Consider the following 15046-nt stretch of genomic DNA (forward strand, 5'->3'; position numbering starts at 1 on the left):
AAATGCCATAAAAAAAATTTTTCTTTTTTAATTTTTTATATTTTAAATACAAAAAATTACAATCTGTAAATTTTTTCATTAAAAAAAAAAAAAAAAAAAAAAAAAAAAAAGGATTAAAATGATATAAATCAATGAAAAATAAAATAACAAAATACATTAAAATGAAACGAATATAGAAACATTATTAATTCTTTAAAAAGAAGTATAAGAAAAATGACACAAAAATGATTCAAAAAAGTGTATAGAATCATTATTATCCCAAGCCTATTTATAATCAAATTTACAAAATTATTTAGAATTCTATATTTTTATCTTTTTTGCACATGCTTAACTCTCTGATTTCTCAAAGCAAGCTTCTTTGTGTGCTTCATCTAAAACATCTTTTGTTACTTTAGAACATCTTTTTTCATAACAATCAGACTTTATAATTTTCTAAAAAAAAAAAAAAAAAAAAAATTATAGATAATTAAAATGATAGATAATTAAAATGAAAATGAAACATAAAAATGATGGAATTTTTTTAAAATATGTATTTTTATTTTTTTCTCCTTTTTTCTTATATGAAATCATCAGTATCAATACCTCCATGCATTCACATTTTAAAAAGCATCTCCTCACTAATTCTTCGAATGTTTGGAAACCACATTTTTTTAGGCAGTCATAATTTTCTTCATTTTCATCATATATAACTTCTTCTTCTTCTTCTTTTTCACCTTCAAATGTAGCTTTTGCGTCAATAGATTTGTACATTGATACATTTTCTGGTGAAGCGGCTAATTTCTTATTACCCCATTCTAAAATATCAATAAAGGATTGAGTTGCAAAATTTCGAATGTCTGAAATAGAATGCGTTTTTCCTAATTGATGAATTCCTATACTTAATAAAATAGCAGTGAAAATTCTTGCAACAAAAAGAAGCCAAGTATCTTTTCTATAAACCCATGATTGGATGGGGTAAAATGATTCAATAACATTACAGTCTTCATCAAATAAATTTGGAAAGATCCAATAATCAACTCCAAAAAACCAAAAAAAGACAAAAGTGCATAATCTTCCTACAATTATTACTGATATTATTGTTATAAAAACAACTGAAAGATGCCATAATGCTAATTTAAGCTTTAGTGGCCATACTGGGAACATACAACATATTAAAACTATTGTTATTAGACCTATTAGCATAACATACTGCAATTTTTTATTTCTTTCATGAACTAAAATATAAAAACTTGTCTTATCAAAATTTTGCTTTGAAGTCATAATTAATCTTTTTGGCCATTTAGGTCTCTTATATATCCCGTTTTCGTCCTTTTCAATTACTCCTTTAATTGGTTTATATTGGGCTTTATATATATATCCTTTTTGTATAAAAATATCAGCAAAGTCCTCAATATCCTTACTATCAATTAAATTTCTATTTACAAATAATTTTGGGAATTTTTTTTTTAACATATCTTTATTAGTATTTATAAAATTAAAAAAATCGTCTCCTCTGAAATATTCTACAGCTCTTCTACCAACTTCAGCAGCACTTTTTACTTTTACACCTCCATTAAAAGCACATTTTAAAAGTCCAAGCATATCAGGATCTAATTCCTGTATAAAAAAATATCCATATGTGTATATATAAAAAAATAATTATTTTTTTTTTAATTTTCACACACACATAAATGTGCATATGCAAACTTTTATTGAATTTGAATCCATTTGTATTTTTTTTTAATTTTTTATATATATATATATATATGTATAAGAAAAAGAAACATACTATTCTATTTAATCATACTTAATAAAAAAAAAAATTAGTATGTAGAATTAATCATATACATAAAAAATAAAATATTTTACATTTGATATATTCAACAAAAATATATAAATTAGGAAATTAAAGATTTAGTATTAATAAAATATATTTTAACTCATTGAAATTATATATTTTTACCTCTGTTTTATTCTTCATCGCTTTTCTTAATCAGTAAAACAAGAACATCAAAAAAAAAAAAAAAAAAATAAAAAAAAAAAAATATGTAAGTTATATTTTCTTTAATATTTAGAAGTTAATTTTATATCATTATATTTTACTCATGTGTTCCAATTTTTATAGATTTGTATTATTTTTATTATTTTCTTTTATTTGTAAATTATTAATTTTGTATTAATGCTTTTTTTTATTTTATCTTATTTAATATCTTATTTTTATTATATTTTTATTTACATAATTTTTATTTATTTATTCTTTCGTTTTGATTTTTTACATTTTTTTACTTTCTGTTTTTCTTTTTCTTTATTATTTTATTTTATTCAATTTTTTTTTTTTTTTTTTTTTTGTGCACAATTTTTTTATATCTTTTTAGTAAGAAAACATAAGAAAATTACATAAATAAATTATTAAAAAAAAAGAGAAAAAAAATTTATTTTTAAAAAAATTTATTATTTTTTTACAAGTAGTATTCAAATTTTCATTAAAGTTTTATTTTATATCTTTTTAATAAAATATTTATTAAATTTTAAGTATGAAAAATATATAAAATTATGCAAATGCATATAATTTGTTCTTTAATATTTTGGTGAATAAAATATAAAATTTTCATTATATAAAAACTTTCTTTTAAAAAAAAAAAGTAATTTAAAAGAAACATTGTATTATATATAGATATTAATATTTAATAAAATTTCGTAAAATAATGCATAAAAATATGGACAAATAAAATAAATATAATGTAATGAAATCATTCATTAGAAATATAAAAGGATTTTATATAAGAAAAATTATATTAATATAAAAAAAAAAAAAAAAAATAATAAATAAAGAGAATTGTAATTTCTGAAGGAATTAAAAAACAAAAACATGTATACTCAATTATTAAAATTTAAATAGGAAAACGTATAATAGTAATTTTATGATGAATTATATTAAGAATTTGGTCATTTCATAATATATTCAATTCTTCATAATTGGAAATTTGGCAAATATATAATTTTAAAAATTATAATTTGAGATAAATTTTAGAAAAATTCAAAGAAAAATTCTATATTTTAATATAAAAAATATATTATTAAGAGATAAACAAGTAAAATAAAAATATTAATTTTGTATTCCTTACATTTTTATGTAACATTTTTTCCTTTTAATTATAACGAAAATTAATGTAACTACCATGTAAAATATAGAAAATTTTTTTTTTTACATATTTATATATATTTTTATTTTTTTTAAATTTAAACTTTTACATTTCTTTAATGCTAATTATTGAAGTCCATTTTTATTAATATATTGTACATTTCATATTTTTATAATACATTTTTTAATTACTACATCATAATTTTAAATGTGTGTATTATATGTTCTCTTTAATAATAATTTTTAATTATAATAAATATTTCTAAAAAAATAAGTAAAAATTTTACTAATTGAAAAAAAATTCTTATGTGTACTCTTATGTGTTTTGCGTTGTGTTTCCATATTATTATTTTGAATAATATTTGAAAAGATTTAAAAAAAAATTATTATGTTTAAGTATATACTAAAAGTTTGATAAAATAAATTATGATTATATTTACAGTATTTCCTTGTTTTTCAATTTTTTATGAGAAGAAATTACACTAAGGATAAAATGTCTGTTTTCATTTATATGAATGACGTATGATAACTCAAAAATATATTATGATTAACTATAAAAGATATGAACACAAGTCTTTATATGATAAATAGAAAAAAAAACATTAAATTTAAAAATACATTTATTTAAATAAAAGTTAATACTTAATAATGAAATGTACTAATAAAAATAAATTTCTTTCTTGAATGAAAAATTTCCAAAATGTCTACTTTCTCACAAAATAGATACATATTTATATTTCTAAAATATATTCATAATATTTTTTAAATCAAGACATAATATATATAAATAAAACTTAATTTTGAAAAATATTGTTTTTAACGAAAATAACTAATTTATAATAAAGTAGCATTTTAAAAAAAATGTAGGCATATAAATATTAGAAAGACATAATATTTCAAACTTAAAAAATTTCCATCATAACTCTTCATATATATATATATACAGTAAAAAAATTATCTTTATCTTAAATATTCATTTTTCTATATATTCAATATTACAAATTTCAATACTTTAACTTAATACAATATTATATTTAAATTGTGTTATGTTGTACTTGCTTTTACACGTTGCATGGTATAATAGTTCCGTAATTTTATAAAATTATTTTTTTTTTTTTTTATTGCATTAACATTTTCCTTATAAATAATTTTACTTTACAATGCTATTGATAATTAAAATCAAAAATAATATATATCTAAAAATAAAAATTAACTTTTAAATTTTTAATGAAATATACTTTTATCTACCGCACCGAAGGAGGAATCGAACCTCTGCGCAGTGTCACTACGCCAAATGATTTGAAGTCATACTTAGCAACCATGCTAAATCATCGGTGCAACTTATAATTTAATGAATAACAGTTAGTTCATATAAATATATATTTATATATATATATATAATCACAAAAAAAAAAAAAAAATAAAAAAGATATACATGTATACACATTTAAATACTTATATATAATACTTGAAGTATAAAAAATATAAAATCAATTTATATGTGATTAAATGTATTCACACACACATAATTAAAAAACATTTTTTTAATTTAATTTTATATGTTTTACCTTTTTTAAGTTATTGTGTTAATGAGTCTTTTCATATAAATTTATTCAATACTTAAATATTTTATGTATTAATTTTTAAAAAAGATATGAATTAAAAAATAAAAAATATATTTTAAATGCGAAGAGAATTACTTTAATGTAAGATTTAATATATTTTAATTATATTTTAAAAAATATATTCATAAATAATTTATGATAATGAAAACTAAATATATCTATATATTTAATAATTCTTGCAAATTTAAAAATGTTAGATTTACAATTGCATTATAACTCATATATTAAGAAAATATATTTTTTTTTTTTTTTTAAGTTCTAGTAGCTATATATATATATTACTTCTTGTTTTTATGAAAGTATATTTAATTAAATTTAATATACTTATCATAATTCTATATATATAAATAATTAGCATTTCTTAATAAATGCTAAAACAAAAATTCTGTTCAAAATTTATTTTTAAGTTTTTTAATTCATGAAGAGCTATAAAAACTTTGAATAAAAAATTAAATATGTAACTCTCAAAGGTGTATGAAATGAACATATTTAAATATTATTTTGAATAAAAATTGTTACTTTAATGAAAAATAATAATACTTAAGAATAACTTTTTTAAAATACATTATAAAGTAATTATATTTTTCATGAATTATACATTCTTAGATGTAACCTCTTTTATATTGAAAGAATATAAGTTTAATCAAAATTAAAAAATTATAAACTGAGTTTTCATATTTATTTATTGTATATAATGATAATTTATTATTATGTATAAAATTAATGATGTTAAAATAATTAATACCTTTTAATATAACTTTTTTTTTTCATTTTTTATTTAAGGGTAATTGGCGCAGATGGCTAGCGCGCGGGTCTCATGATCCCGAGGTCGTGAGTTCGAGCCTCACATTACCCATATTTTCATTTGTGTTAAATTTTTAAAAATAAATATATAGTTTGTATTATAATTCATTGAAATTATTTTAATTATTAAGTAATCAAAAATAATTTATTCTTTTTAGTCTTATTTAAATTTATTTTCATCATATGTAAAAAATTACTAATAATTTCAATTATTGTATATTTAAAAAGTAGTCTAAATTTTACTTAAAGATTTTAAAATATTTTTTTTTTAAATGTGAATTTTTGATTATACATAACTAATGTTTGTATAAAACAATTAATGAAATTAAATTAAAATAAATTAAATACAAATTTAATTATAATGCAAAATTTTTATTTTTATACAACTGTTTTTCTATTTATATATATATGATACAATATTAACAAGATTAATAATTTATAATATAAAAACTACTTTATTATTTTATAATGTAAAATAAATGTAATTATAAAAACTACAGAACAGATATCCTAAAAGACATAGTTACATAAAAAAAAAAAAATAATTATGAAAATGATAAGCTAAATACTCATTTTAAAAAAAAAAAATGTTTATCTTTTTACAAAATTATTTATTAATTTTTTTTCCTTTTATTATTCTATATTTTTTTTTTTTTTTAATTTATTGAAATTGACGAAAAGTACTTTATCTAAATAGATGTTTAACGATTTAATTAAAAAAAGGAATTATCTTTATAAAATGAATTTTTTTATTTAAAAAAATTAAGTGAATTATATATTTCTCAAAAGAATAATAAGAATGTTGTTAAAAAAAAAAATAACAAAATATATGATTAAAAATTGAAGTCTTAATTACTTTACTTCCATTATAATTAAGGTACAGAAAAAAAAAGTAAAATAAAAATAAATTTATATTTTTCTTTAAATAAATAATACCCTAATTTTAATATACTACATTTTCTACCATATAATAAAATTCATTTTTTTTCATATAAGAAAATTCCTATGTGAAAGTTCATTAATTCAAAGATATATTTTTAAAAAGTTCCATAAATTATACTTCAGTTAAAACTATTTTGTATATATTCATATGAATAATTAACTTTATAAACTTAAAATTTACCAATATTTTAATTGAATTATTAAATACCTAATTAAATAAAATGTTTAATATACTGAAAAATTTATATAAATATTATTTATATATGATCTGCAATTTCTTCTTTTTAATTATTCGATTAAAAATTTTGTCTAATTAAAATATACCTAATGTATAATAACTTTTTTTTTTTTTTTACTTTTAAATAATAACCTTTATATAATTATATAAATAATTTTTTTTTTAAATGCATATAATTTAAATTATGTATTTGTTATATATCTTTTTTAAACACTAATATCAATCAGGTAGAAATCATTTAAAACTATACTTCTAAATTATTAATTTAAATTTAATAAATTTAATAAATCTTACGATTCAAAAATACATATTTCTATAATTTTATTTTAGTAAAAGTTAGATACTTTAATTCTTTAAAAAACTATTTCAATGATAGAATTATCCCATTTTTTCGTGCATTCAAAATATATTATAAATACAGTAAAAAATAAAAGTAAAATAATAAAAGTTATCAAATATAAAGGAAATTTGCATACATTCATTACACATCTAGAAAGATATCATTAAGATATATTCTATTATTTTTGTTGAAAATAAAAATGGACAAAATTAGAGAGTTTTTTTTTTTAAAAGAAAAAAAATTGTGTGCAAAAAAAAAAAAAAAAAAAAAAAAAAAAAAATTACATATATATATATATATATATATATATATATTATATTTACAATAATGAGATGAATTATTTATTATTTTAACATTTTTTTTATTATTATCACTTTTTTTTTTGTGCACACATCTTCAGTACTTTCTTATAAAAAAAGAAAAAATATAATAAAATATTATTTTTAAATAATTTAAAAATTTATAAAATACAACTTCATTTATGTGCACACGTAGACGCTAATATGTATGTGACTTTTATTTTTTTTAATTTTGTTCTTCTTATGTTTAGTTATTCTTTGAAATATTAATATAAATATTAGTATTTAAAAATTATTTAGAAAAAAAAATTATTAACAGAACATTTTAAAACGTTTGTTTTAAAATATATTTTATTATATATATTTTACAATATTCTTCATATTTCTATTATTTTTTTACAGATATATGTGTCATTTTTAATATTTTTTATAAAAACATAGTACTTTTTTAGAGTTTTTATATAAAATAAACATTTTTTTTTTTTTTTTTTTTTTTCTTGTATGGAGAATATGAAAAATAACATACTCATAATTTAGAAACTCAATTATATTTATTTAGATATATATATCTTTGAAAAGATATAGAGAACTAGTAGTTATTTATAAAATTTTTAAAGCAAAAATTTATTAGAAAATCATCCTATTCAATTCATCTATATAATGTTATGATAAAAATATTATTGAAAATGCTTGATTATTATAAAATTAGAATTATTATGTATATATAAATAATCTAAAAATAAAATGAATAGTAGTAATACATATTCTCCTCTCTATAGCTCTAATGAAAATATAAACATATATAAGAAAAACAAAAAAATTGAAGAAAATTTTGATACTTCTACTGCCAACATATCATGCGATTCAAGAGGAAGGATATTAATAAAAGGTATAATTTTCATTTATTTTTATATATTTTATTTATTTTATAATTTTATGAAATGATATATGGTTTTTGAGTTATTTTCTTAAAATATACTAGAATAAATTAATAAAACATGGTAATAATATTATTTTTAATTTTTTTACTTTTTTTTTTTTTTTTTTTTTTTTTTTTTTTATTAATAAAATAAAAATATACAATTATTTTTTAAGATTTTATTTATATTTGTCTTTAAATATGAATATATATATATATATATATATATATACAAGTGAATGAAGAATAATATTTTTAATTTTCATGTTTTTTTTTTGATATGTATAAATTATTTTAATAGTTGAATAAACAATTTTTTTCTATTTTTAAAAATACTCTTTATATTATTTAATTATTTTTTATATTTTAAAGTATTATATTTTCATTGTAACTTAATTTTAAATTGTATATTTCTTTTTTTTTCTAATTCTTATGATAAAATAAAATTTTATTGAACAATTTATTTTTAAGATAAAAGATAGTAATTTTTTTTAATAGCACATTTGTTTTTTATAAAATTATAAATTTTTTTAATCACATGTTAATTTTTGATAAAATTTTAGTTTTAAATTATATATTATATAAATACTTAAATACTATATATATATATATATATACCTATGAACTTTTGAAAATAAATTTTTTTAAAAAGATGCGGCTAAATGTACTCCGAAAAATTATATTTAATTTAATTTTTTTTTAATATATTTTTATAATAATATTATTTTCACCAAGGATATGTTGTCTTTATTGTTATAAAATATTTTATAAACATATGGAGTATATTTCATTAAGAATATTTCTCAAAATAATGCAACCATTATAGAAATATGCCATTACTGCATGTATTTATTTATTTTTATTTTTATTATTTCTTATATTTTCTATATAGATTATAAATATACAATATCATCGATTATTTATCAAGTCTTTTTACTTATTTTATTTCTTTTTTATAGAGAACGAAAATGAAAATGAAAAAAAAAGATCAGAATATAAAGATAAAGTTTTTAACTCTTACACCAGTAAAATTTTAAAACCTCAAGGTTATAACACTACTACCGGTATTGGAATAAAAAAAGATTTAACTATTTTAATGAATAATTGTGATAAAAGGAATTTTATTTATGATAATATATCTACTAAAAATTATTTGAATTGTAGTAACATTAATAATGTGGATTGTTATAATTACTCAACCGTAATTAATAATGATAATAAAAAATATGAAAATAATATTATAAATAATTGTGTAAAGGAATTAAATAATTACAATAATAAAAAATATTTTGATGTTAGAGATTTATTAAATAATAATAATTTATATAATAATTCATTAAATAATTTTTTTGAAAGAAATATTAATAAAAATATAAGTGATGAATCTAACATAGGAATACATTTAAATAAAAATAGGAATCTTTCATATAATAATAATAAATGTATATTTCGTAATAATAATAATCCCATTTTTTTAAATACTTATCCTCCTATATATTTTTATAATAATAATAATAGTAATATAAAAAAATTAAATAATAATATTACTTCTATTAATGTTGCTCAAAATGCATCTCATCAAAAAAAAAATGTTCAGAATTATGAAAATCTTCACATATTAAAATATGGGACTAAAAATGATAAATACTTCAAAAAGACTATATCAAAAATTTTTAATAGAAAAAAAGACATAAATAGAAGTGTATTACATTCTCTTAATTCTTCTGAATTTCTTAAAGAGTTAGAAAAATTAAAAAAAAATTCGTCTGTAAATAAAAATAGTGTTAATTCTATCTTACAAAAAAAAAAAATAAATGACAATTCATCTAATACAAAAAGTGAAAATAATAATGCTTTTAATAAAATATATAACTTTATATTTCCTTCAAGTATAAAAAAGTCACAAAATCAAAATAATTTAGAGAAACATGTCATAAAAAAAGAAAACATTGAATCATCTCTTAAAAATAATCAAAATTATTTAATAAATAGATTAATAGAAAACGAAAAAGTACTTTTTGATAGTAAGAATAATATTAATAATCTAAAAGAATATCAACAAAATTACATGCCTCTTAAGAATCAAGAGAAATCTACAAATAATATTCATAATTTTAATGAAAGAGAAGATACTAGAAAATTGTTATTTTCTAACAGAAATTCCTTTTTAAGAAAAATTAATGATAAAAGTCCTCCTAATTCAAAAAATTTATTTTTATATGATAAACATAAATATCATGAAAGGATATTAACAAACATCTATCAATTTACAAGCGGAAATACTCAAAAAGATTCGAAAATTAAAAATATGAACATTTGTAAAGCCATTAATTTAAAAGAAAATAATAATGCAAATAAAAAAAATTACAGCAGAAAAGACCTTTATCTTTATAGAAATCCTAAAAAGGAATCAGAGGAACTTTTAGAAAAAGAAAAGATACAAAATAGAATTATTGAAAAAGTTAACAGTAATATTAACGAAAAATTAAAAATGGATTATGCTTGTATTAATGAAAATCAAAATATAAGAAGTACAAGTAATCCACAAAATACATATAAAGAAAATAATGAAAATCAATTAAAAATAAATAGGAATATAAATTCAAATTTAATAAATAATATTTTACACAAGCATAATATTTTAAATAGTTCCATAAATACACATGATAAGGGAGTAAACTACAGTAACTCAGAAAAAACGTGTAATTACAACGACAATAATAATGCAAAACAAAATATTAGTAAATATAGCACAATTAAATACAATAATTTTATAAATGATTCAGAAAAAATATCAAAAAATTCATCAAGTATAAAAAATGATAATATTTTGCAAAATAAAAATAATTCAAATTTAGCATTAATTCATACAAATAAACATATAAATAATATTTTTAAAAATAATAATGATAAAAATGTGAGTGATAATAAAAATATGAATTATTCTTTTTTAGAAAAGGGTAATATTATAATTAAAGGAATAAATATCATACATGAATCCGAAAAAGAAAACAATGTAATCAAAAGCAAAAACTTACATGCAAATGAAAATACGAAAGTAAGTTTTGAAAATAAAAACAATATACTAAACCACTCTCAGCTGAATGAATTTTTTTGTGAAAAAAATAGTGAATTAAAAAAATCAAATCAAAAAAATACATGCATTTATGAAAATATAAAAGCAGAAAAATTAAATTACACTTTTTTCAATGAGGATAAATTAAAAAATTCAAATACAAATAATTATATTAACAAAAATATAGATGTGAAATCTACTGAAAATAATATAATGAAAGATGACTCAAAAGATATGAATGATAATAATATATCAAAAAATATATTACATATAAGTAATAAAGAAATGTGTAATAACTATATAAATGAAAATAATGAGAAATTTACACTTTTAAATTTACTAAATGATGAAAGTAAGAAAACTTATAAGAATAGTGACGATCATTTTTATGTTCGTTCTATTGTATCAATTACGGATAAAGATAATTCAATAAAAGAAAAAAATAATTCACAAAAATTGTCTATAAAAGATAACAACAAAGCTGACTTTTCTAAAGACGTTAAAAATATAATAGATTTAAAAAACGACTCTACAAATAATACAATGTTTCAAAAATTAAACAGAAATATATGTGAAAAGGAAGAGAAGTTAACAAAAAATGAAACATTAATTAATGATGCATTTGAAAAGATACATGAAATTGAAGATATAAATAACTCAAGAAATGTAAATCAAAATTTTGATGAGTTATTATTATTAAAATCAAAAGTATATGATGACTTAAATACATGTATTCAGTGCATTAATAATTTAACAAAAAATAAAAAATTATTTGAACAATTAAAAAAATATAAAAAAAAACTAGATAAAAAAATAAAATTAGAAAAAGTGTCAAGAAGTAGAAATTCCAATACTTCAGAGTCATATTATACTGTGAAGAATTCATATATTTCCTCATTATTATTTAATGAAAATAAAACTAATGAAGTATTAAACATTAAAAAAGATTTTAAATTAGTTGATGATGATAATAATATTATTATAAATAATAAAAAAGACAATAATATAAATGAAATTCATAATAATGATAATAATAAAAAGAGATGTAATAAGAAAAGTGTACCTTCTGAAAAGGAATTGGACACTTATAGAGAATTTGAAAATAATACTCGTTCATCAAACTTTTGTGATGATAAGACTATTTCTTATATGAAAACAAAAATAGAAAGTATGGAAGATCAGAAAAGTAATTACAAAATTAATTTATCGGATAAATATTTTTTATCAGAAGTAGAAAAACCATATATAGGAAGAAAAAAAGCATTACTAGTTACATTAAACTATAACGGATTATTAGAAGGATGCATAAATGACACTTTACAATTATGCGGATATTTAATAGAAAAGTTTGACTTCAATGAATTAGTTTTATTAAATGATTGTAATATAAGCTATAAGAATTTTATGGCACAAAAGGCTAATAAAAAAAATATATTAAATAACTTGAATAATTTTATAATTAATTCTAACAATGGAGATGTTTTATTTTTTTATTTCTGTGGTTATTCCATAAAATTAGTTGATACAAAATTTTCAGAAAATCATAATTTTGCTTTATTACCTCAAGATCACTCTAAAAATAATTATGTATATTCTAATGAAATATTTAATATAATAAAAAAATTAGAAGGAGGTAAGCAACTATGTGTTATTTTTGATACTACTTATACTTCATATTTCGTTCCTACTTTTACATCTATTACCTATAATAAAAATATTAATGTAACCGAAATATATAAGAATAGTCATTTGGAATCAAGTAAAAAATATTTTAATTCACTTAGAACGTTTGGAAAAATTAGAGATAGAAATGTTGATTCTGTATATATAGAAGACCTTAAAAGACCATTAGATTATGAGTTACATAATTACAAGGATGATAATAAGAAGATTAAGAAACCGCTTAGCCCATCTATTTTTTTCTTTTCTCCAGATATTAAAGATAGAAATAGTTATGAACTTTTAATAAATAATGAAGTTAGAGGTAACTAATTTATATCACTTTCTTATTATATATATATATATATATATATATTAATAATTTATAAATACAATATCCATCATAATTTTTTTTTTTTTTTTTTTTTTCATATTACTTATTAATATAGGTTTATTAACATATTGTATAGGAAAATCAATTGAATTATTAAAAAATGAATTTTCTTATCATGATTTATTTGTTGTAGCTTCTAAATTATTAATTCATATAAAAAATGAATATAAATTAAAGTATATAAAATTTAAACTTTCTTTTTCAACTGATTATTTGCCAGATGATATAAAATTTTTATCTCATGAAGGTCTTTTTTTAAATAAAAAAAAACAATTAGAGGAACCTATGTGGAAAACATCTATAAAATTATACAACTTAAACAAACATATTCAAAATATTTATGAATTAAAAGAAAAAAAAAGTCAAGAAAATTCTATAAAAAAATTCTTAATCATTTTTATAAAAGATGTAAAATTATTATTAAAAAATAATGATACAACTGTTGAATATTTTGTAAGTTCTTTTCTTAAAAGTTCCAGTGTTAATATTCTTTATGTAAGGTAATATGCAAACAACATAAATATATATTAACAATTTTAAATGAATATATAAACATAATTTAATTTTTTATAAATATAATTTTTATATATATCAGGAGGAATAACACGAAATGTCAAAAAATTATTAAAGACAAAATATTTTTTTTAGAATACCTAAAATTGAATTTATCTGAATTAGTATAATTATAAAAAAAATAAAAATGAATTTTACTTAGCAATTAACAAAAACATATTAAATTTATTAAAAAATTTTTATTTTTAGGAAAATACAAGAATTTATATTGAACTTTTTAAAAAAAAAAAAAAAAATTATTTTATTGCAAGAAGTGTATTTAGCATAAGGTATATATATCTAAATATATATTAAATATATATTTAATAATTTTATTTATATAATTTTTTTTTTTTTTTTTTAATACAGAAACGTTGATGGAAAGTATTCTTTAACTGACGAAAAAGTAATTAAATATTAACAAAAAATTTTATTTTTTTTAAATTTTATCTTTATCTTTAAATTTTTTATTTTTTTATTGAATTCTATGAGATTTTATTAGAATAAGACATATTTTATATTATTGCAACCAATAAATAAGCATTTATATATTTATTCTTTTTTTTCTTTTTTTTAGAAAAATACAATTGGTATAATTGATTTGACTATTAAATGTGTTTCGTAATTCCTTTATTTTCTCATTTCTCTAAATTTTTACAAAAAAATAATGTTTCAATAAATTTCATTAAGCATATTTTTTGTTTATTTTTGTTTTGTTTTTTTTTTAAATATATATAATTTGATTATTTTTTTTTTTTTAATTTTTTCTATATTTATATATAGTATTATTCCACCACTTTAAAATGTTTTAATTTCATTACATCTCCTCCCCAAAAAAAAAAAAAAAATTAACTTTTTTTGTTTTTTATTTATTTTTTTATCCATTTTTTTTATTTTTGAATTTTTAATTTTCTTTTATTTTGTATGATACAAATAAGTATTCATATTCTAAAAGAACCTTTTTTTTTTTTTTTTGTTTTTTTTTATATGTTTTTAAGTTTTTAAAATTATTTTAATATATTACTTTGATGTTTACAAAAAATTTTATTATTTATATGTTCACATTTGATCTAAGAG

The 15046-nt window shown here is 16.8% G+C and overlaps 2 protein-coding genes and 2 non-coding genes across 4 annotated transcripts; 2 read left to right on the forward strand and 2 right to left on the reverse strand.

Moving 5' to 3' along the window:
• Positions 1 to 327: 327 nt before the first annotated feature.
• SEC62 (secretory complex protein 62, putative) lies at positions 328 to 1960 on the reverse strand (the record flags this gene model as incomplete). The annotated part of the gene is made up of 3 exons (XM_028670663.1): positions 328 to 432; positions 583 to 1596; positions 1943 to 1960. 3 exons carry the CDS (start codon positions 1958 to 1960, stop codon positions 328 to 330), a joined length of 1137 nt encoding a protein of 378 aa, XP_028527393.1.
• A 2399-nt stretch (positions 1961 to 4359) lies between these two features.
• Positions 4360 to 4465, reverse strand: PGAL8A_00197400. The gene has a single exon. It is a non-coding gene; the product is annotated as a tRNA-Sec (tRNA).
• Positions 4466 to 5528: 1063 nt separating this feature from the next.
• Positions 5529 to 5602, forward strand: PGAL8A_00197500. The gene has a single exon. It is a non-coding gene; the product is annotated as a tRNA-Met (tRNA).
• A 2511-nt stretch (positions 5603 to 8113) lies between these two features.
• On the forward strand, positions 8114 to 14594 carry MCA2 (metacaspase-like protein, putative; the record flags this gene model as incomplete). Its single annotated transcript, XM_028670664.1, has 7 exons — positions 8114 to 8258; positions 9248 to 13348; positions 13473 to 13917; positions 14013 to 14094; positions 14180 to 14259; positions 14339 to 14375; positions 14547 to 14594. 7 exons carry the CDS (start codon positions 8114 to 8116, stop codon positions 14592 to 14594), a joined length of 4938 nt encoding a protein of 1645 aa, XP_028527394.1.
• Positions 14595 to 15046: the final 452 nt, after the last annotated feature.

This window comes from Plasmodium gallinaceum, assembly GCF_900005855.1.
Source record: "Plasmodium gallinaceum strain 8A genome assembly, contig: PGAL8A_v1_76, whole genome shotgun sequence".
NCBI lineage: Eukaryota > Apicomplexa > Aconoidasida > Haemosporida > Plasmodiidae > Plasmodium > Plasmodium gallinaceum.